At 41.8% G+C, this 21,870-nt stretch overlaps 1 protein-coding gene across 3 annotated transcripts in view; it reads right to left on the bottom strand.

The window, feature by feature from the left end:
* stxbp6 (syntaxin binding protein 6 (amisyn)) overlaps positions 1–21,870 on the bottom strand; it is a 140,883-nt gene that overhangs the window by 79,977 nt on the left and 39,036 nt on the right. Inside the window, exons 5-6 of one of the 3 annotated variants that reach the window (XR_014699661.1) lie at positions 14,202–14,365; positions 9,407–9,482 (exon numbers count right to left, since the gene is read on the bottom strand). Coding sequence is in view for 2 of the 3 variants with exons in the window: in XM_084569297.1 (XP_084425423.1) it covers positions 12,385–12,408; positions 14,202–14,365 (188 nt within the window). In the remaining variant the exon portion in view is untranslated. Of the gene's footprint in view, positions 1–9,224; positions 9,483–10,671; positions 12,409–14,201; positions 14,366–21,870 lie in introns of those variants that run through there. The other 2 variants (XM_084569298.1, XM_084569297.1) reach the window with 2 other exon arrangements.

The raw sequence follows: 21,870 nt of genomic DNA, 5'->3' as shown, positions 1-21,870 counted from the left end.
CCAATCACAGCTCTTTCTGGAGAGGCGCACGTCAGCATGCGTAGGGTCTGCGCTGTCCCCGTAGCTACGGCGTCAAATTGACACAGAAGCCGCCTTTTAAGCCTATCTTGTTTTTTTTGTTTTTTTTAATGTAATAGCATTTTGAGCTTGAGAGCTTGTATCGTATGATAACAGCCTGAAACTACGACAATGCCCTTTTCAGGCTGATATCATTTAACTATACCATGAGCGTTCCAGCCCCTGTATAACCTCCATACCTTCAGGTACAGAATGACGCACAATGCATTTAAATTAAGCCCCAAAGTCAGTGTTATATATTTACACTCCTTGACACATGGTGGGCCTTTGAATCACACCGATCCCCCTGCTGTGCTGGCGTGGGGCCTGGCTGAGGTGTGAGAGCGGTACTGAACAAAAGGGATAATGCAGGGTGGAAAACACCTGTCTCGCTTGCTTACACAGACCACGGGAGGCTGAGTCGACACCGAGAGGCACTCGGGTCAGTTTCTGACGATAGCAGGTCGGTGTGCTGCGTCTGACAAACGTCTTATATGTGGCATCAATATATCAATATTTCTTTTTGTGCATTTCTGGAAGTCTAACTTTTTTCTATTTTTTAGTTGTCTTTTTATTTCTCAGTCTCTATATGTCAGTCCTTTTCTTTTAATCTCTTGTTTTTACTTGGTCTCAGAGTACACAGCAAGCTGAGACAGGAGCAGCGTGTTTTTTTTTTTTTTTTGAGCATGAGTCGGCCGGGCAGCTCCAGTCCAAATTCAGAGCCTGAAAGCACAGGGGCCCTTTAAACCTCAACACAAGCCTGGATGACAGGCCACCCTCCCTTTTCGTCTGATCTGGGAGTAAGACCGGCGCTGTTGTTTCAGCTGCATTGCAGTCATCCGGACCAAATCCATATTTCACTGGGGAAAAGAAGATGGATCGAAGAGGAAAAGGAGTCTTAGTGCAGTGCCAGGGCTAACAAAGAATAAAAAGATGAAGAAGAACTAAAAACTAAACTAAGGCACTGACTGACAATCAGCTCTCACAAATGAAACAATTAATGGGCAAAAAAACTCCACTCACTCAGTTTTCGCTCTCATTTGATTAAATTGATGCCGGATGCGTCCATTTTTACTATTAATGACATTCAGAATGGACAGAGGCGCACATTAACATTCCTGCAGTCTGTCAGTGGAGCAGACAGCAGGCAGCAACTTACTATATCTCTGAGAGCTGAGCTGCGGCAGGTATCTCATTTTCCCGACACCCACGGGGAGGGAATTAAATAAGATAGACCTGAAATCACCAGACAGTTGACCTATAAAGCCACAAGTGGGCCACGGGTGGCAGGAGAAAGGACAGAGAGAAAGAGCTGAAAGAAGTGCAAGAAAGAGAGAATTCCAAAGAGGCGGGAGGAAATAATAGAAAGAGACAAAGGAGGGGGGGCTGAGGGGGCAGATACAACACACACAGGAATATTATCTGCTTTTTGCCTTCAGCTGTCAGACAGGACAAACACACCCAGACGGTGAGATGTGACACAAGGGTGTGTCTCGTTCGGCCCACTTTCAGTTCCTGTAAATGTCTGGCCGGCCTGGCCCTAATCCTCTCTCTGAGACCGACACTACTCCTGCCCCCCCTACGCAAACTGGATTTTTTTCACCCCTCTCTCTCTCTCTCTGCTGTACTTTCACATAATAACAGGTTAAAGGAGGACGTGTAAAGGAGACTATTTTTTTTTTTCATGCGGATAAAGTGCTTTCAATCTTTTGATGAACACCGCAGAGATTTGCTGCAGCCAGGAGCCACGGATAGATGAGGGAAATCGAGGAGGACAAAGTACAGAGAGGCAGGCAGGCAGGCAGGAAAGTCATGATGAAACAAGTGGTATTCTGATGCAGCGAGCAAGTGTTAAAATGGGCCGCAAATAACACCGAGCTTATCTGCGAATGTGATTAAAAAGCAAGTGCTGGAACACAATATTTAACCTACATACCCTATCTCCAGTGATTTCCACTGAGAAAGTCCCTCTTATCTGCTAATAGACCTTGGTAATCCCTCAAACACGCATGTACTGCACAGTAGCGGCTTCTAACGAATTCTGAATGAGGCGTCAGCGTGCCAGAAACCGATAGATCGCTCATTCTGTGGGAAACTTATCTCTAAAAGACAAGTTCCAGGTTGTAAACTTTAACAAACTTTATCAGGGACTCCTTGTCCCTGAATAATCTTGACAAAACCGGAAGCCTCGCTTGCTTTGAAGCTCGGGGTTGCAGGACATTTGGAGGCAATTGCACACCAAATAAAAGTCCGGATGTTAAAATCGGTGCCGAGATTTCACAAGAAGATACTGTCTAAACTGAAACTGAGAGCCAGGTTACACACAATACCACCTGTGTGTGAAGATGCAACATGCAACACACCAGTCACTTGTAGGTAAGTATTCCGCATTAGGTCCTGAACTGACTTGCATGTCCCCAAAATAAATATAACCACTCATACTTGTTACACTTTATAAACTCCCAGCACATCATTTTACTGTCAATCAGTCACTTTCTATAAGAGACGTGGAGAAGAAGTGAGACAGTGCTGCTAGCTCCGGGGGATTTGGGCACAAATTGCGGACTGCGGAGAGAGAGATTGTGGAGGGAACCAGTAGTGGAGATCAGCAGTGTGACCATATCCAGAAAATTAGATTAACTGAATTAGAGGGATTAGATTGACTACAGTTGGATTGGACCTGATGCCTCACAGAAAAGAGGGCGACGGAGTAAGAGCACGCGAGAGCGAGAGGAAACAAGGAGAGGGGGATAAACAGAGATGTAAAGAACTTTCTTTGGGAGTTGGGCGGAAAAGTCGTATTGCGGTAGAGAGAGGAGCAGGAGGAGGAGACAGCTCAGCAGATTTAGGCATCCTGGGTAACTTTTAGGGGCTGGCACTGAAGTGAGCAGCTGACAGTGTCTTGCCTGGTGTGCGCTCCTAAAGGTTCAATTGAGTTCTCCGGCTCGGCAGGACTCGGCTTGAGCTGCAGCGCCGCACAGTGGTTAAACGAGAGGGCGCGCTGAAACTCCGAGCTCGGACTGTCAGGAGAAGACACACAAGGTCATGAAAAGGATAAGACAATGCAACACAAATACGTCGCATCACCTCTAGCATCATGTCATCCTTCTATCCCCTTGAAGCTCAAAGAGGTTATCCTAGGATCCTAAATTTGACCTGCCTTGACCTCGCCCATTTCAACAAAGAAGTAACACCCTCGCCTTTTCTTCAAGTCCCATGTGATGAGAAGCTATTATAATCTCATTATACTAGGCAGAGCTAATGTCATGAATAAATACCGGGCTAGGTGTGTAGCAGAGAGAGAGAGAGAGAGAGACAGAGCTCTAACCAGAGGAGGTGAAGCCTAAATCAATGTGATTAATTCATGTTAATTGCTGCCCCCTGGCGTTAGTGCCACGGCTGTCGCTACTTTGCTGATACACATGGTTTTCGGCGCCTCCTCTTTGTCCAGGAGATAAATCTCCCGAGTGGACGGATAGAGAGGCAGAAACAAACTCCCGCTGCTTCACAACGTCACACTGCAGTTACCTCCAGCCACGACACAGATAGGGGAAGAAAAGATAAAAAAAAAAAAAAACTAGACTTGCTCTAAGCTCGCCCCCCTATCCTCTGGTGGAATCTGGAGAATATTAACAAGGCTCAGGTGATGTATCATAAGCAAACAGGAAGTGACAGGTTGTGTTATGAATTCTTCCCTCTTGCATATTCCGCCGTAATTTACAGGCTTCACGCAGCCTGTACTGCAAAACTGTAGGGCGTTGTCTGCATACTGATGCAGACAACGCTCTGGGATCACCGAACTGGAGGCCTTCTCCGACAGCTGCGGCAGGACTATCCCTCACACAGGACACAGAGACATTAAAGGGACTTCTGAAGGCGTTTTATACTTCTGAAGACATCCCTCCAAAAGGAAGCCAAGCACAATACAAGGATTCAGGCAAATAAAAAATTGAAGTTGACCATGCCTGAAGGAGAGCCCACTCCTTTGAACACATTTATCAGCCCGTACCCCGTGCGGGTCATAGATCAGAGTAAACACAGACCAACTTTAGCTAATATGGAAGGATAATTAATGGCATGCAATCAGTCAATGACAGGATTCTGAGCTGCATGTGAATCTTGCTCTACACCGATCAGGCATAACATTATGACCACCTTTCTAACATTGTGTAGGTCTCCCTTGTGCCTCCAAAACAGTTGTGACTCATCAGAGAATGGACATGGGCCTTCTGAGGGTGTCCTGTGGTTTCTGGCAACAGGATGTTGTTAGTGGGGGGCTTTGGGCCTCTGTGGATCATCCCACAGATACTTGATGAGTTTGGGATCTAGTGAATTTGGAGGCCAGGTCAACACCTTGCAATCGATTTTGTGTTTGTGCCTGTGTCAGGCTGCATCCTGCTGGGGATTGCGGCTGTGCCATCAAGGAGTGGGGGTGCATGATCTGGTCTAGGTGGGTGGTACATGTCTAAGTAACATCCAAACAAATGCCAGGTCCAAAGGTTTCCCAGCAAAACATTGCACTGTCACAAGGTGGTCAATGGTTTTAATGTTGTGGCTGATCGGGGTACATCGTCACTGAGGGGTAGGTTAACTTGAAAAACATGGGGTTTTTCCACATCTCAAATAAAATGCTTGTGGATTTAATGTATCTGCAAATCTAACATTGAATGTATACAATGTGGGTGTGGCGTGGTGCAAGATATCCTTGCTATTTATTCATATTTGATTTGAAACTGAGCAGATTATCTTAAAGTCACTTTGAGAGGATTATGGTCATGACACAGGTATATACTGCATAAATAGATAGACCCTACTGACATACTGTACGTCTCCAGCAGGCACCGACCGACTCACATGATCACTTGGTCCCTACAAGGAAGCAGGGGCATTGAGTTCTCCTCCCAGAAGAGGAAAAGATTGCATGTCACTCCTTGTTTGAAGCCAATCCGTTTCTGCAGTCAAGTCAATACAGTAACAGCTGGATGCACCGGAGGAGAGTTCAATGACGACGCCACGTCATACCGTGAGACTCCTGCAGGTTTGTGCGCAAAGACACACACAAGCGACTGCACGAACACACGTTTTCTTTACTGCACTGTACATCCTAAAGGTGGGACGCAGGCGTAAAGAGAGATTCTGTTCTTTCTGTCTCTATCCCACACCAGACCGGGATTTAGTTTCTTTTTCAATTACAAAGACACACTAAGCTTCACTAAAACAACAATAATCCTGCACATACTGTATTGTTAACAGGCCCACGAGGAAGTGGGTCACTGCAGATCTTTTCCGTCCACCACCATTTGTCTTCTAAAGCTCGTTTTAAGCAGAAGCTTAAGGTGATATTTATACACAGAAGAGATGTGCTCTCCCTTTTAGCTCAAAAATATCCTCCGGGTTTATTAATAAACACAAACTATATTAGGTGTCTTTTCCTAATCCAGTGCAGAATTGCACGAAACAAAGCGAAGCACGGCAACACAACTGAGAGAAAAGTTTGACCAATAGCAAAAGGACTGATATCTGAAAAAACAAACAAAGTGCAAGTGAGGTGGAGTTGCATAAAGTGTAGCATGAGGTAGACACATCAGCATAATGAATGAGGATTCCAGCACGGCTGACATTGCACTCCGCGGGAACTCAAAGGCAGAGGGGAGAATCGCACGGATAGGCTGCTCGATTTAGAGCAAGCAGCTGTTGTGCACTTTGCCTCGCTACACATCTGCCAAGTCACTGCGAGCAAGCGGCGGGGTGACCCAAGCTGCACCGGCCTCTGCCTCTTCCTCGCGTCAAATTTAAAATTAGCATTGTTGTTTTTCTCCCACAGTACTCCCCAGTTTGTTTGTTTTTTTTTTAAAAAGCATCGTTGACAAGGAGCAGTATTAATTTAAGGGTCTGGAGTGCAGCACTGATGGTGCGGCAGGTGTGAGCTCCTCCCTCCTCTTCTTTTAGTTCCTCCAAGAAGCTGCATCATGTGCTGACTCTGTCTCTGAGATGCAGCTTTTTTCTTGTGGTCCCATGTGACTACACATATCTAAAGTCAGCCGAGGTAAAATCTTTACGGTTCTCTTTTTAGGTGACTGCTACATCGCATTGGATTATGTAACCCACTTAATCTTGCAGTTATGAAACCTTTTGTCCATTCTTAGCCGTTTTGCTGTGTGTCCATGTTTCAGTGCTTACTATTACGTTGATATACCTAATCTCTACAGTTAAAGCCTCCCACATACCAATGCTTGCATGTGTGGGTGTTATTTATTAATTGATTCCTTCTTTTGTCTATAAAATGTCAGTATACAGTCAGATATAACCAATAACACATCATTAAAATACACAGATCAGGCATAACATTATGACCACTGACAGGAGAAGTAAATAACATTGAGTCTCTTCTGGGAAATGTTTGGATCTGGCATTCGTGTGGATGTTACTTAGACATGCAGCACCCACCTAGACCAGACAGGCACCCCCACCCCAATAACACTCCTTGATGTCAGCAGCCATCCCCAGCAGGATGCAGCCTGACACAGGCACAAACACAGGAACAACTCAAAAAACATGAAAAACATTTCATAACAATTTATCTTTACATGACAGAGAACCAAATATGAAAAGTGAGTAGAAATTTAAAATGCCAGCAGCTCATTTACAGTCAGGTTTAGTGTTTAGTGTATGAATAATGTGTATTTGATATTTGGCTTTAAAAAGTAGCATCTCTAACTGTAACACTGCAAACAGTTTCCCACAATATATTAAAGAGGATTACTTTGTTTGAATTCATATGTATTTGTCCGTGGTGTGATATGGTGTGTTATTAAATAAATAAATAAAAATGTGTCACAGTCCAGAAATTTGAAGTCGGCACTGAAGCCTTAAATGAGGAGAGAAAAAAAATCAATAGCATAGAAACGTTACGCTGCAAATGCCAAACAATAACTAAAAGTTTACCACTATTCTGAAACTAGAAACCGTGAAATGACAGGACGTGACAGATCGGCACCAACTGCCTCATTAATGCCAAGCAACAAACAAAAATACACCTAAACATAACAAAGTTATGTAACTCACTACATAGCGTTTGTAGTGTTTGCACACATCAGCTACAATACTACTAGTACTATCTACCCGGGTACACGAGCTGCTGTGTTCACAAAGCGAGTTCAGCACTGACAAGGAATGCACATTTGAGGCCAGAAGGTGATACAGAAATGTCACAGAGAAATAGAGAAGACTGGCATGAGTCGTCTGCGTGCACTCACAAGCTTTGTCTAGTTGGCCCTTCCTCATACCAGCTGCTATATTACACCAAAATACTCAAGAGCCAGAGGAAATCCACATCAGAAAAAGGGATGAGAATTCACATCTTCATGCAGTCAGAAGCTTTAAATGAATAAAACGAGATCTAAATACATCATCTGACCTCTCCTCCAAAGTTAGATTAACGTGAAAGTTATGTTAATTTATAGGGTAAAGTCTTATAAAACTGATAGTTCTGCACTTAATTTATCAACAACTTTTGCAAACATATATATATATATATTATATTGGGGCATTAATAATTCTGCTGAGGTGGAATTTATTGCCCAGTCAACTGCTAAGTTATAGATCAAATGAATTACCTACTTTAAATACACTGACTAAACTCCAGCACACTGAAAAAGTTTTGTAGCACTTTCTTTTGGTGCAGTCAGTTTGCAGAACTCCCGTCCAGACACATTTCCACGGATCCCACTTTGCAGAGAATCCCTCGGGGACACTGGCAATATCCTGCTGCAGTTATTACACTCTGGCTTTAAGGTAAAGCCCAGTCCTGACTAATAGGACTACTCAGGAATCATTGCAGAGATTTGTATGCGATAATGAGAAATAGAGGCGCGATCCCAATTCATTCGCCCTCCTCACCTCTGGGTTTAACTTGTAATTACCACTGCGGAGCTTTGGGGAGGCTGGCAGATTAAAAAGGAGTAGCCCTGAGGCCAGTTGGCCAGCCAGCTAGCCGGGCGGCCACCGAGGCTGCGGTGAGGTGACGCCGGGTCCCACCGCTGACAGGAATGTGAATGCACCTCTCAAGGTGACTCCTGACCGGACTAGATCCCCAGTCCTGTGCTAATGTCATTCAAGAGGTAAGTTTGTACGGCACTTCACGCACAACACTGTTTCCACCGTCTTTTTAAAATAGTCTACATTAAAGTTTCTTCTACTCCACTACATTTCAGCAGGAAATATACTTTTATAAGAATAAAATGTACTTTATATGGATAGAATATGACGCTTATACATTAGTGCATTGGAAATACTATGATAAACAGTATATTATGTATACAGCCAAGGAGGCCACTTATTTCTAAGCATAAATATACTAATATCTGTAATACATGGCCTTCGGTACAGATAATACTTCTGAATGTTCTTTTAATCAGAATTTTGAATGTGCTAGTTTTACACGTGAAGAGATATTATATATACATAATATTAGATGTAGGTTTTTAGACAAAATAGCATTTAATCTATACAAAATATTGTTTTTTTTTTTCAATCAGTTTAGATGTATTCCTTGCAACATGTTTGGGTTGTGATCCGTCTGCAGACTGAGCGCGTTAATGGCTTAACTGCCCATTTGCTCTATTTTGATAGTTAGTATAGCAATTACTGACATTGAACAGTTCTCAATCAGCCCTCAGTTCACGACTGTGACCCCCCATGCGATCAATGCACGCGTTAAACTGAAGTTGTGCACTAAAAATCAGGAATCAATAAACAAGTGGGGCAGTAAAAATGACGCTGGAGCTTTGTACGAGACTGGCGCGCCCTCTAGTGGTGCAGTGGAGTAATTTAACTGTGACCAGTGAGCAGTAAGTGAAATCAGTTTTTGATTTATAACATTAAAGAACAAACAAAAAAGTATGATGCAGTATGGGTTATAGCACACAGATTGCAAATTATTTTGTGAATCTACTTTTAAAGGTGGAAATTTATCACAGTATTCCAAAAAATAATCATTTTCCCATGTGGTGAATCTGAGGTCAAAGGCCTTAGTGTTTCTGGAACTGGGAGGGATAAACGCAGGAGTACGAACAAGTTCTAGGTGGGTTTTAAGACCGGGAATGATTCACGAGTGAGTAACGGTAGCAGAGCTCTGCACAGGAGCTTTAATGAGGTGCTTACTCCCCTCTCCCCGGCACTAAAAGCTGTAGATCATGTATTCCAGCCCTGCTACTGCTCCTAACTGCCCTCCTGCCTGACAGATTGATCTGCATCATTAATAGGGGGAATATAACGCTATTTAAACGAAGGTGAGGAGGGGGGCGATGTAACATGGATGTTTTGATAAGATTCATTTCTGCTCACTTACCCGTTGCTTTGAGTTCAGAAGTCTGTATCAGCGATTTGGCTCAGGGGTTTCTTCAAAGCTCCTTCTCCTAAAGCGTCTATTGAGACAGATACAATTTCAGGAAGAATGTGTTATTACCTATGCTGTGCTACTCTGGATCTCAATTACTTTTAAATGTTAAAGACAGACATGGTGTATTCAAATTCTGCCTATTGCATGAACACGACTGAAGCTTAAAATTGACTTTTTGACCAGTTTCCTCCTGCACTTCATTCACCGGTACACCGAGAGCTTTGAATCTAAAGATGTTTAGAGGTTGCATCTTTATCAAAATAGTACATCTCCACTTAAAGTTGAACAACATGGGCCTTTTTTGTATTTGGAAAACTGATGGTTTCTCCAAACTACACCACACGAGGGAAGTAGGTGTAGCTTGGTTGAGAGTGGGGGCATATACACTGCCTGGCCAAAAAAAATGAATCCTGGCATTGTCATCTGTCATCAGGGAAGAAAAAAATCCATTGATGGAATAACCTGGTCATTCATTATATTCAGGTAGTCAGCTGACCTCATTCTTTGGGCAACATAATGTTGCTGAACCTAGACCAGAGCAACTGCAGCAACCCCAGATCATAGCACTGCCCCCACAGGCTTGTACAGTAGACACTAGGCATGATGGGTGCATCACTTCATCTGCCTCTCTTCTTACCCTGATGCCCCCATCACTCTGGAACAGGATAAATCTGGACTCATGAGACCACATGACCTTCTTCCATTGCTCCAGAGTCCAATCTTTATGCTCCCTAGCAAATTGAAGCCTTTTTTTTCCCAGTTAGCCTCACTGATTAGTGGTTTTCTTAAGGCTACACAGCTGTTCACTCCCAATCCCTTGAGTTCCCTTCGCACTGTACGTGTGGAGATGCTTTTACTTTCGCTATTAAACATAGCCCTGAGTTCTGCTGTTGTTTTTCTTGGATATGATTTCACCAAACGCTGAAGTTATCGCTGATCATGACCAATCAAGATTTTTTTCTGACCACATTTCTTCCTCAAAGATGATCGTTCCCACTATTCTTCCAGTTTTTAATAATGCATTGGACAGTTCTTAACCCAATTTTAGTAGTTTCTTCAGTCTCCTTAGATGTTTTCTCTGCTTGATGCATGTCAATGATTTGACCCTTCTCAAACAGACCAACATCTTTTCCACGACCACAGGACATGTCTTTAGACATGGTTGTTTAAGAAATGAAAAGCTACTCATTGCATCAGTTGGGGTTAAATAACTTGTTGCCACCTGAAAGATAATCACCCATGCAGTAATTATCCAATACGAGGCTCGTACCAGTTTGCTTACTTAAATCCCGGTGGAGACGTTTTTTTTGGCCAGGCAGTGTATTACATTCTCTTGTTACCTTCATTGATTCACGGAGGCAGATTTTTGCATGAAGGAAGACAACATTGAGTCGCAGTCTGAGGTGAGACATTAATAAAGAACCATTTTATTGTGACTGAGGACTGGACTTTATTTGACGTTGTACAGTATGAGATGAGAGTTGAGATCATTGTTTGAGACATATCGGACATAGAACATGGAATAATGACCCGTGAGCATTTGTCAGCTTACCGTTTATGAGTAAAGAACATCAATATTAGTTGAATACAGAAATGCCATAGCGATTATGCCACTGTTTAAAGCTAGCTATAAAAAGACACAGAATACAAATTTATATAATTTTTTTATTAAAACAATGAACATCCAAAGTGTTAGAGAGAGGAATATAAGCACACCAAGAGTTAGGCAACTGGAACGTTTCATTATGAACTCAACAGTGCTCTGCGAGATAAGGTCATCAGTGCATTTATAACATCATGAATTATAAAATTCAAAATATAAAAAAAGGAATCAAACACATACATCAGGTGTGAGGGTGGTGTCTCACCAGTGAGGAAGCCAAAGTTATAGTCAGTCTGAGCGGACTGACAAAAAAAACAAAACACTACTATTTTAAGACATTTCGTCCTTCATTAGCACTCGCATCATCATAAAGATCGACCCGAATCATATTAAAAGCACAACGTATGACTACTGAAATGTTTAAAGTTGAAATACAGCCAGGATTAATTTCTAACAATGCCATGTTCAGGGAGAAATTAGCTCTACAGACATTGAGATAATAGTACTAGAAGAATTACATGTCGCTTTTTACAATGCAGAAGCTGGTTTACTGAACGGTTCCCCTTTAACATAAATTATTATACTAAATAAGCTTAGCTTTAAACTGAAATTCTTCAAGTACACTTTCAAAAAAGTTGGCAACCTTTAGTTTTGGTTCTGAATTGCAGACAATGCTCTGTTGACGATATTTGGACTAATACTGTTTAGATACATTTTAGAATTAAGGACAGAAAAACAAAAAGTTCAATATTCAAGAGTCAAAGCAGAGGATACATTTAAAAAATTATATTTCCACATTCTTTTTATCTAATATCCCACGGTCCAAAATTTGTTGGCAAAATATTTATCTATTTACAACCTAAGCATTAAACCTTTAAGAATGTTCGGTCATAAGTCAGACTGAATAATGACTGCAGTGTTCATAAATAACTATTAAACGACACATGAGATTAGCCGTTATTGTCTGGGAGTAATCGCTGACTCGTCAACAAGTGTACGCTCACATCAGCGTCTGAGCAAAAGAGGAAGTGTATTGAGTGGCCGTCATTATCATGTACGTGACTTTTTTTTTTTGGCAAAGAGAACCATGAAGTCTGAAGTAATGTTGTTTACCTCTCTCGCTCCCTTTTGCTCAAAGTATCACCATCATCAGGACCAAAATGCACCAGAATACAATAACCAAGAACATTAAAATGTTAACATTGTTAACAAATATTAATCATATTAAAATATTTAAAAAATAATAAGATTTGGAATCCTTCTCCTGTACAGCCACTGGTGATGCCGAACCCCCCTCCCCAGCCCAGTTGGTTTTGGCAGTGGTTTAACACTTGTGCTTCATGGCGAGCTGCAGAAAAATTAGGGTAGGGGAGTTGCAGGATAATAGAGTCAGAAAATTCAAGAAAGAAGAACACGAGGAAACAGAAGTTTGACCATTTGAGCTTTTAAGATGGGATCAGGCTACAAGAGCCCGATTGTAAAATCAGGTTGCATTGCACACTTAAAGAGAAACATGGGCCTTCTGTGGGTGTCCTGTGGTGTCTGGCAACAGGATGTTGTTAGTGGGGGGTTGAGGGGAGGGGCCTCTGTGGATCATCCCACAGATACTTGATCAGTTTTGTTTTTTTTTAGTTTTTCCTAAAGCGTTTTTGTGTGTGTGTCTGTGTCAGGCTGGATCCTGCTGGGGATGGCTGCTGCCATTAAGGAGTGTCATTGCTACAGGGTGGGGGTGCCTGGTCTGGTCTAGGTGGGTGCTACATGTCGAAGCAACATCCACACAAATGCCAGGTCCAAAAGTTTCCCAGCAGAACTTTGTATTTTTACAAGATGGTCAATGTTATTTACTTTTCCTGTCAGCGGTTTTAATGTTTTGGCTGATTGGTGTATAGACTTTAAATACAATGTGCATGGGGCATGTTGCTGGAGAATGAGGAGTTCTGTGGATTGATCAAGTGGGGGCAGTAGAGCAGCGCACAGAAAGGAGAGGTTCTGATTAGAGCCGAGTGCAGCTAAACTGTCTGCTGTCACAATGTGAGGTGGAGGAATGGGATTGCGGAAGATCACTAACAGAAGAAGAGTCAAGGTGACCCAGATCGTTTTCTGCTGCACTAAAAAGTTAAAGATGCAAAGGTCCGCTTATAAAATATGCAGGTAAGTTGAAAAGTAGCAAAACTAAAATTCTAAATATATCAAGATCAAGACGTTCTCCTCAAACAGAATTAGGAATTACTTCTATCCATCTCGTACTCTATCAACAGGTTTGTGAACAGATGGAAATGCAAGATCAATGCTAAGTTATGAAGAAAATAATATAAAAGCTGATGGCAGCAAGTGAAATGAGAAACCCTGGCAAATGAGGGGTTCTTTGTGGGGGTTATGGAGTCATTTCCTCCTGAAACAACCGCAGACATCTCTTCTGTCTCTGCCTATCACAGTTTTTGTAATTCATCACAGTGGGGAAGCTCATCTGTGAGCAGTGAGGGGCCCCTGCAAAGCTCCTCAAACGACTTTCAATTATTCCACCGTCACTAGCACGGTATTATGCATCGTTCAAATCTGTCATTTCAATAGGTAGTGGATAGCTTTACTATTAAAGTAATTGACATGACTTTTCTGGCACAGGACTATCAGTGAAGGCTATCCTCTAACAGCGCGACAGTCCAGCAGGACTGTCTAACTTATTACAAGACGCCAAGCTGTGAACATGAGGTGTGTAATATAAAGACGACCAAGATCGCAGCCAGGTGTGATGATGTTTTTGTTTTGTTTTGTCATATTATGCTAATAGCCTCATTAAACAGCATGCAATTATTTTGCTGAGACAAACGAGAGATGTGGGATTGATGGAGGGTGAGAGAACGCCCTATAGAGAACTACAAGAGCGAGAGTAAATGAGGGAAGAAGAAAAAACTATTATCTTCCCAGAGCAGAAAGCCCCACTGCTAGTGCGGAGTCACAATGAAGCAAGTCTTGCATATCCTCAGGTTTAAGAAAACATTCTGGCTGAACTAATAACGACTTTATAGTCACACATGGATATTCTGCAAACACGTGGTAGAACTCTGAATTTGAATATATTGTATTGAAATACATGACATAAGGTTATGCACTGTAAAGTACCTTGCTTCCATATTGCCTCACCTTTTGCGCAGTGACCGCAAACTGTTCAGCGCTGTTCATCATGTCTGCGGTCCTCTCCTCAGCCCGACCTAATCGCTCGCCGCGCTCATTCAGAGCCTGGCTGGCCTTCTGCACAGCGCTCGTCACACTGTCCGCAGCGGAGTGTAGTATGCTGTTACCTGCGGCTGAGGATGGGAATGAGGAAACGAGCCGGACAGAGCCGAGAGAGGAGAACAGAAGAGGAGGAAAGACAGAGGGAAGAGAAAAGTGTGAATCCTTTGCTGAACTGTATAATGCAAGACACCAGTTGTCATGAAAAAAACATTAGATGGGAGCAATGCAATCAGTGACCTGGGAATTAATGTTAATGAGGAAAGACAAAAATCTTGAAAAACAAAATGGCTTCCAACAGGTGTGGTGTGGGAAGGTGGCTAATGAGTTTTCTTCAAAGCTGATTTACTTCAAGGAAAGATCAAGTGAAATTAACCTTTCCAAACTTGAAAGAATGCCACTCTGGCAACTCTGGATTTAATGGCACCTTTGGGGAAGGATGTCACTCCTGGTTCAGCTTCTCTTCCACCTACTGGAGTCAGCTGTGCGACTACTCTCCTCTTTCCTAAACGATAGTGTAATAAAGAAAGGATATCTGCTTGGCTGCGTGGACCGCCCTGGAGACCCGACAGCGGATAGAATACAGAGAACACGTCTTCGGATGGCCGTGGCAGCCCTGCGGATGTTTTCTCTGACAAGCCATTAATCTAACCGCAGGTTGGGAGTGCTGCCATTATGCACTACGCTAACAACGAGACCAGGAGCTGCAATCTTCCTGCTGCTTTCTCTTTGTCAACAATACAGTTGCATTGTTCTGTGGGGTGTAATCTGTCATTTTATGGAGAGGTACCTCAGGGCAGACAGCCAGTTTAGGGAAATACTTTGTGTTTTCAGACCTGACAAGCCAGATCCTATTTATTCCTACGGGAAACCGCAATATAGCAAATGTATGTCCCCTGGCATCAAGCCAGGAAGGCTGAGTGACAGATAATTGGGACAGCTCTTCTGCAGTGGATTATATGATAGCCGAGAAGCAAGCGGCGACTCCAGCTGGTGTTCCTTCAAAAGAAGCTAACTTAATAAAGTCATAGCAACGTAGGTAGAGACACACCCAGGCTCCACACACACACACAGGAATGTATAGATGTCCATACCCACACCTACATATGCACATACACACGTTTTCCCTCTAGGCAATATCCCAGAGATTGCTAATGACGGAGACATCTGGACCAGTTCTGAAATAAACTTCAGCCCTGTCGGCATTCCTTTTTAATTTAGCCAAACGTTTGAGTAGTCTACACCGACCGCTTCATTAGAAAGCTCAAAACGCTTTCCTGATCATGTATTTTCACTTCAATGCGTCAGGTCTTCACGAGAGAGGAAAAAGACCTTTTCACCTTCAGACACATTTCTCTTAATCCTCTCCTCCTCCGCAGAAGCCCTGGGAGCAACACTCCCATCATCCTCAATACAACCCCCACGCTCACAAACGCTCCACACCATGCACTCAAGAGAACATCTTCATTTTACTCTCTGCCCACCATTTTCCCTTTTCTTGTGCCGTTTCTTCTCTATTCTCAGAAAAAATAAAGGGGGTAGGCTGTAATGTGGCTTCCCCCGGTGTAGAATGTAATTAAGAAACAGGGTGGAGACGTTCTGGAGGGTTTATGATGAGCATCACAAGCTGAATGGAACATGTGTAGGAGCAGATTATGCTATCTGGTACCGTAGCTGGGAGCCTCAGAGCCGTGGCGTCTCAACTTTAAGTGGAGGCTGATCAGCCACCACTGATAAGAGGATAACAGCAGCTGTCATGTCACTTGGTAGGTTCATTGGCGTTACTTCAGACTGAATTTTAATAAGACAGGAGGTTAAAGTTTTTCCTGTTATATCTCATAAGAGGTGCTTTTTGTTAAGATTCAGTCAACTCACATTCAAAATCTACTGAACCCACAACACGCCTCTCTCAACAATGTGGAAGGAATTTTGTTATTGTACTGCAAGATATCGACATAATCAGACTGGGCTTCTCAAACAATGGACACTGATCATAAAGGAATGTTGTTTTATGTCAAAAAAAAATATTCCAGAAAATACAGCATGACAGGGAAAGTAGAGAAATGTTTTTACAATATTCTGTAAGCAGTAGATCACAGGAATAATCTCAAGGTTATCAGCAACTACATGTCAGATACGCTTCAAAAGATGCTGACAGCCAAATTACATTCATCGTTAAAGTACATGAAGAACAAACAAGAGCTCCAAGCAAACAACAAATGGTAAAGTGCTTAAGAGTATTTTCATTCTGGCAGCGTATGTGATCAGATCATCACGGTGCAAGGATAATGCTGTGGGGGTATAATATGTGTGGGAGTTTTAAGGCAGAGACCATCTTTCAGTAATTTCTTTTGTGTATCAGCGTGCACATACTTATCTACGCTCCAACAAGTGGCATCGAAAAATTTACCCGCATGTTATAAATCAGGCAAGGAAACTTATGAAACATTCTGCCAAGGATACATATCCTGTTAATTGTACCTGCATAGCTTCTGACTCTGAAGTAGACAGTAATTGCTGTTATTTTTAACCTGAGGCTTCATATTTTGGTCTCTGCTATTACCACAGAGGGAATATTAAAACATTTTATCACTTGTTTAACTTATGATTTATGTAATTTCAGTTCACTAGGAGGCCCTGCAACAATACCAGCTTCTGCTGTTAATGACAAAAGCAAGAAGCATTTGTCATCACAAGCAGTAACAAGGAATCTATTCACTTTACAATCAGCTGTAATTACAAAAATATCTAATTTAAGGTGGATTTGAAATTCATAAATACACAAACGGTGTGCCCATTTGTTGAACACTGTTATCCTACCCCAAAAAATCCTATTTCCTGCATCTATAAATTACAACAAAGTAGAGGAAAAGCAGCCAGGAAAGCAAACAAGGGTGTGTGAGGAATACTAAAACACATTCACTTTACATTTCAGCTTCATAACTGCAGGTTTGTGGTAACCGTTTCACCCAAACCACAACCAATTTGACAATTTTAATAGTATTGTGATTAAAGCGCATATTTTAATTTATTTTTGAATTCAGCGGAAGTTGATGAGAAGCAGACGCAAAAAGCCCTATAACAAAATGGTGATTTAAAATAAATACAACAAATGGTATCAAGTCACATATTGCACATACATCCTTGAGGTACGTAGTTCATGCAATGTTGTATGTGCACATGTTCTAGTATGTTGCAAGGGTTAGTCTCCTACTGTATAACAACGGCAGGGAAGACACTAATTCTTCTTCACATTTCCAAATGGATTACATATAAAAGAATGATGAATGAAATGAGAAAAAAGTCTGTAATATATAATAGCTAATAGACATTATAAAGGCCTAAAGGCAGAGCTATGCTGCTCCGACTGCCAAATAAACGCCTACTGCTGTTTAATTAATGCAAATCTTGACATTACCCACAGCAGCAGAATGAAACTATAGCAGAGGTTCAAACAGGAAGGGCACATCCTCCCCAGCTCCTGACGCACACCTATTATTCCTCTACAGCCTGTTATCCAGTTACTTTTTTATAATCCAGTCATTTTTCTCCACAGTCTTGCAGCATTTCCTTCCCTGTGATGTCAATTCACAGTCCTCTCTTTAACAAGTAGCTCGAGAATTTCCATTTTATCAAACACACTTCTCTCTCTTCTCTTGTTCCCTGTAAACCCTTTGGCTGTCACATTTCCCTCTTTTTTTACCCCAAGACCACTACATTACTCTAACATAAAGATGCTATATATCATAGTAGCACTAAAATGCTCTTCTTCAACCTCAACTTGCCAAGGAACTGCAGGCTCTATTCAATCAGACAAACTCAATTGTACTCTCTCTCAATTACAAATCAGGTTTACAACAAATCATTTTATAAACAGTAATGAATTAACCTGTATAACTGTTTGGGTCCTTCCTACTTGAACTACATTTGTTTTGTATAACACATATTTATCTATTCTAAAGATGTGCACATTTGTTTTTAGAGTGAGGTGCATGTTGCATCCTGAATGACTCCTTTAACCCCTTTGGTTAAACACCTCAGAGAAAAGTAGGAACGTCATTACGCCCCTGATATTTTGTCATGAAGGAAAAGGCTTGACCTGACCCCCATGCTGTTAAAAAAGACAGCATTTGGGGAAAAACATGGAACATAATGTCCTAAATGTACCACACAGCGGCGCCGGGATTGACAGAAAAATAGCTGCTAGGTATTCATGAGCAGCCTACTCTCAGTGGTTTTAATCAACAGATAAACGTCAGCTTCACACAATGCATTAGGAGCCATAATTTACATCATTACAGTCTTGACTAAACTTAAATGTTAATTCATAAAACACCACACAGATGAAGAGAATACAGAGGAAACCATTAGGGATTGAGCACTCTATCGTTGTACCGTCCTTATACTTCAAAATGGGATTTACGACTGCACGGTATTTGTCAGTGACTCTGCACACGGTCTGACAGTAAATTGCGAGGACAGTGAACAAAACTCACATAACCTTTGGATGTAAACTTCAAATCCCCTTCAAGCGTGTGCTCAACCACCAAAGTGACACTTTGCAGTAAAACTTTATCGTTGTGCTCACTTGGACAGAACACAGAAATAAACTCTGAAGCCCTGAGAGTCAAGAACAAAGTCATCAATTCAGGGGTTAAGATGTCATTTATAAAGTCAGTCTGAATGACCCATTTAGTGTAGTCAGATTTGCAATTGCTTCCGCCACCAACTCAACATAAAGTTTACTTTCGATGAACGGCTAGTACAGAGATAGTACTTCACTTGCTCAGCACCAGAGTAAGGAATTCAAATCACGCAAAAATTTGGTTTCTGCAAAATCTCCTCAAACGTGATTACTGTGTGTTTAGTCCATGAAACTCTGCATCTCATCTGGAACATGTTTTTCAAATGGTGCTTACCTCGTCTTAGCAGTTGACCTTGATGCGAAACAAATTCTTTCCGCATTCTGTTCAAAAACATCGTGCAACGGAAAATGACTGAATCTACAGCTTGGCCTTCTGTGATGAGAGAATATCAAAAGTCATTGTTGGGTTTGGTGATCTGGGGATTTGGAAATTAGTCGAGCGGGGTTACGGTTTTGGTTTGGATTACTCAATCATGTGTCGATTAAGAAAAGTCACGCCACTGGAAAAACTAGTTATGTTTTGATTCTGTTGAGTAAAACAATTCACACGTTGAGTGTTACAATAAGTGTGTTAAGGAACTAAAGCTATGTCAGATATGTTAGAGAACTATTTGGAATCTATTCCACATTAAGACGAGGTACCTGCTTACACCTTAGAGGAGACGTTCACAGAAAACATTTGGAGTAAAATAAGGGGGAGACAAATCTCATTTAGACTCAGATCATGTACAACTAAGACAGTAAAGCTCAGGTGGGAATTGGGTTGTGCCGGGGTATAGCAGTATGGGCAGCAACCCAAGTCAGCACTGATAACAAGGCAATTAGCAAATTAGCTGCTTTTATTTCTGGACCAATTACATGCCTCATCAGGGATCAGAAACACAAGCCTGTGCTTCTACCCCGTACTGCTCTGGCAGAAGTCCTTTAAAACAGAGAACAGTGACACAACTTGAATGTAAACAGAGATACTATTATAACCGATTAAATAACATAAATAAACTTTATGCTTTAAATATAACTTAGCATCATGATATGAAATCCTAGACTCTACACTATGAGATACAAAATAATACCACTGGATGCTTATATGCTATAAATATTCATAAATGTAGTGCATGGAAATGCTAGCTACCGGCAACATTGTCATAAACTAAACAAAAACAACACAAAAGAACATTGTTTTGCACTGATTTTGCGTTATTTGCTTTAACTTTCTCTCTGCTTTATTTTTTTTCCCAAGGCTCTTTCATCTCAAGTATTTCTGCAGATAAGAGTCCCCCACAGTTATGGTCCCACACCTGAGCAGCGTCATGATTTTTGTTTTGCACTGGTGTGAGACTTAAACTGGAGTGGACGGGACTGGCAGCGTTCTGGTGTGGCATCCTCTCTCTTCCTCCTGTTTGCTAATTTGCTGCCAACATTTTCATCAATCATACGCAGCACCCTCGAACATAATGAAAGCCAGGAGCTCAGAATGTAATTGTCGGCCGGCTGACTTGTGAAATACCACTGGTTTGGTACATTACAGTGTATTTTAAACAATCTATGCATTAATACCCAGCTTTCAGTAATATGATCCATATATTTCTTCGACTCCGTGCGGATGAAACAAACCTATATGACCTCTCGATATAATTGTATTATCTAGTGGAGGCGTGTGGTTGATATGCAACAAGTACAGAGCATATTCCATGAACTGCCTCAGGTTCAGTGCTCACTGGGACACCACTACCATCCCACCTACAGTCACAGGGACTATAGTATGCACCAAGGTCATTTAAAGAGAGTTAAATATGGACATGGTGTTCAGAGTAGGAGGCAGGTCAAGGCACCTTTATTATCAATGACTAGATAGTTGTTTCCCCACACACACTGTAAGAAAAACAGGCACAAAGGAACACTATGTTGTCTTTATGTACACATTTCACAGTCTCAGTTCTTTGTAATGCACTGTAAGCGCCGTAATACTTTCCAGCTGCAGCTTAACCTAGAAAGTTCTCCAACAGGGTTTACAGCTTGAATGAAAGCTTTTCACAAAGTATAATACTAATTATCCTCCTGACTCCTGGCTGTATGTTTAAAGTCTCTTTCTGGTTATTGATTCCTGTATTTGTGGGGCAGATGGGCACCATGATGGGGGCAGGATAGGGATGTATTTCCACAAATAAACGAATGAATAATACAACAGGTTGAATGGCGCTCAGAGATGCGGCGTGGGGGTAAACAGATCAATATCTGATTAAGCCACGTTCTGTGCACCATTTTCACCATCACCATAGCCCTACTACAGTAAACAAACCATTTGCAGGCAGAAAATGACCAGTTATGTTGGTTTACATTTACATTTTACTTGGCTAAAACATTTGACACGAGCTCATTTATTCTTTGATCGGTCTTTACTTATTATTTGTGAATGGAATTAATCGTGTTTTCAAAAGGGAGAGGTTAGCTTTTAATTGACCGGATTTTCATGTCATTGATTTAATACCAGTGTCACACAATGATTAAGTGACTGTTACATCAATTACTGTGATGTGTAATGTTATTTTGAAGAAACCAATCAAAAATAATGAGTCTCACACATCAGGCTGTCACACGATGAAATGTGCCTTCGTCACAAATAAGCAGTTATTATTATTTAGTGGTGCATTGAGTATTTCTATGTGCTGTAAAACCAGTTGATCTGTGTCACATGCTTTGAGACACGGCTGATGCATTTTGTTGGACATCCTCTTTGACCTCACTTCAGCAGAGCACACAGCAGATGCTGTGTACAAGGAATACGCATACATTTTCATACACGCCAGGTGCTGGATGTCATCATACATAATTAGATTCAGGCTGGCTTACAGCACAGTGTGACGGCAGCGAGGCTGGCACTGTAGTACCAGTGTGATTTGAATAGAAATATTAACAGAAGGCAGTTAGCAGTTG

The sequence above is a fragment of the Chelon labrosus genome (genome assembly GCF_963514085.1).
Source record: "Chelon labrosus genome assembly, chromosome: 20".
In the NCBI taxonomy this organism is placed as follows: domain Eukaryota; kingdom Metazoa; phylum Chordata; class Actinopteri; order Mugiliformes; family Mugilidae; genus Chelon; species Chelon labrosus.
Note: the sequence above shows the minus strand (reverse complement) of the source record. Positions and strands in the feature narration are given on the sequence as shown.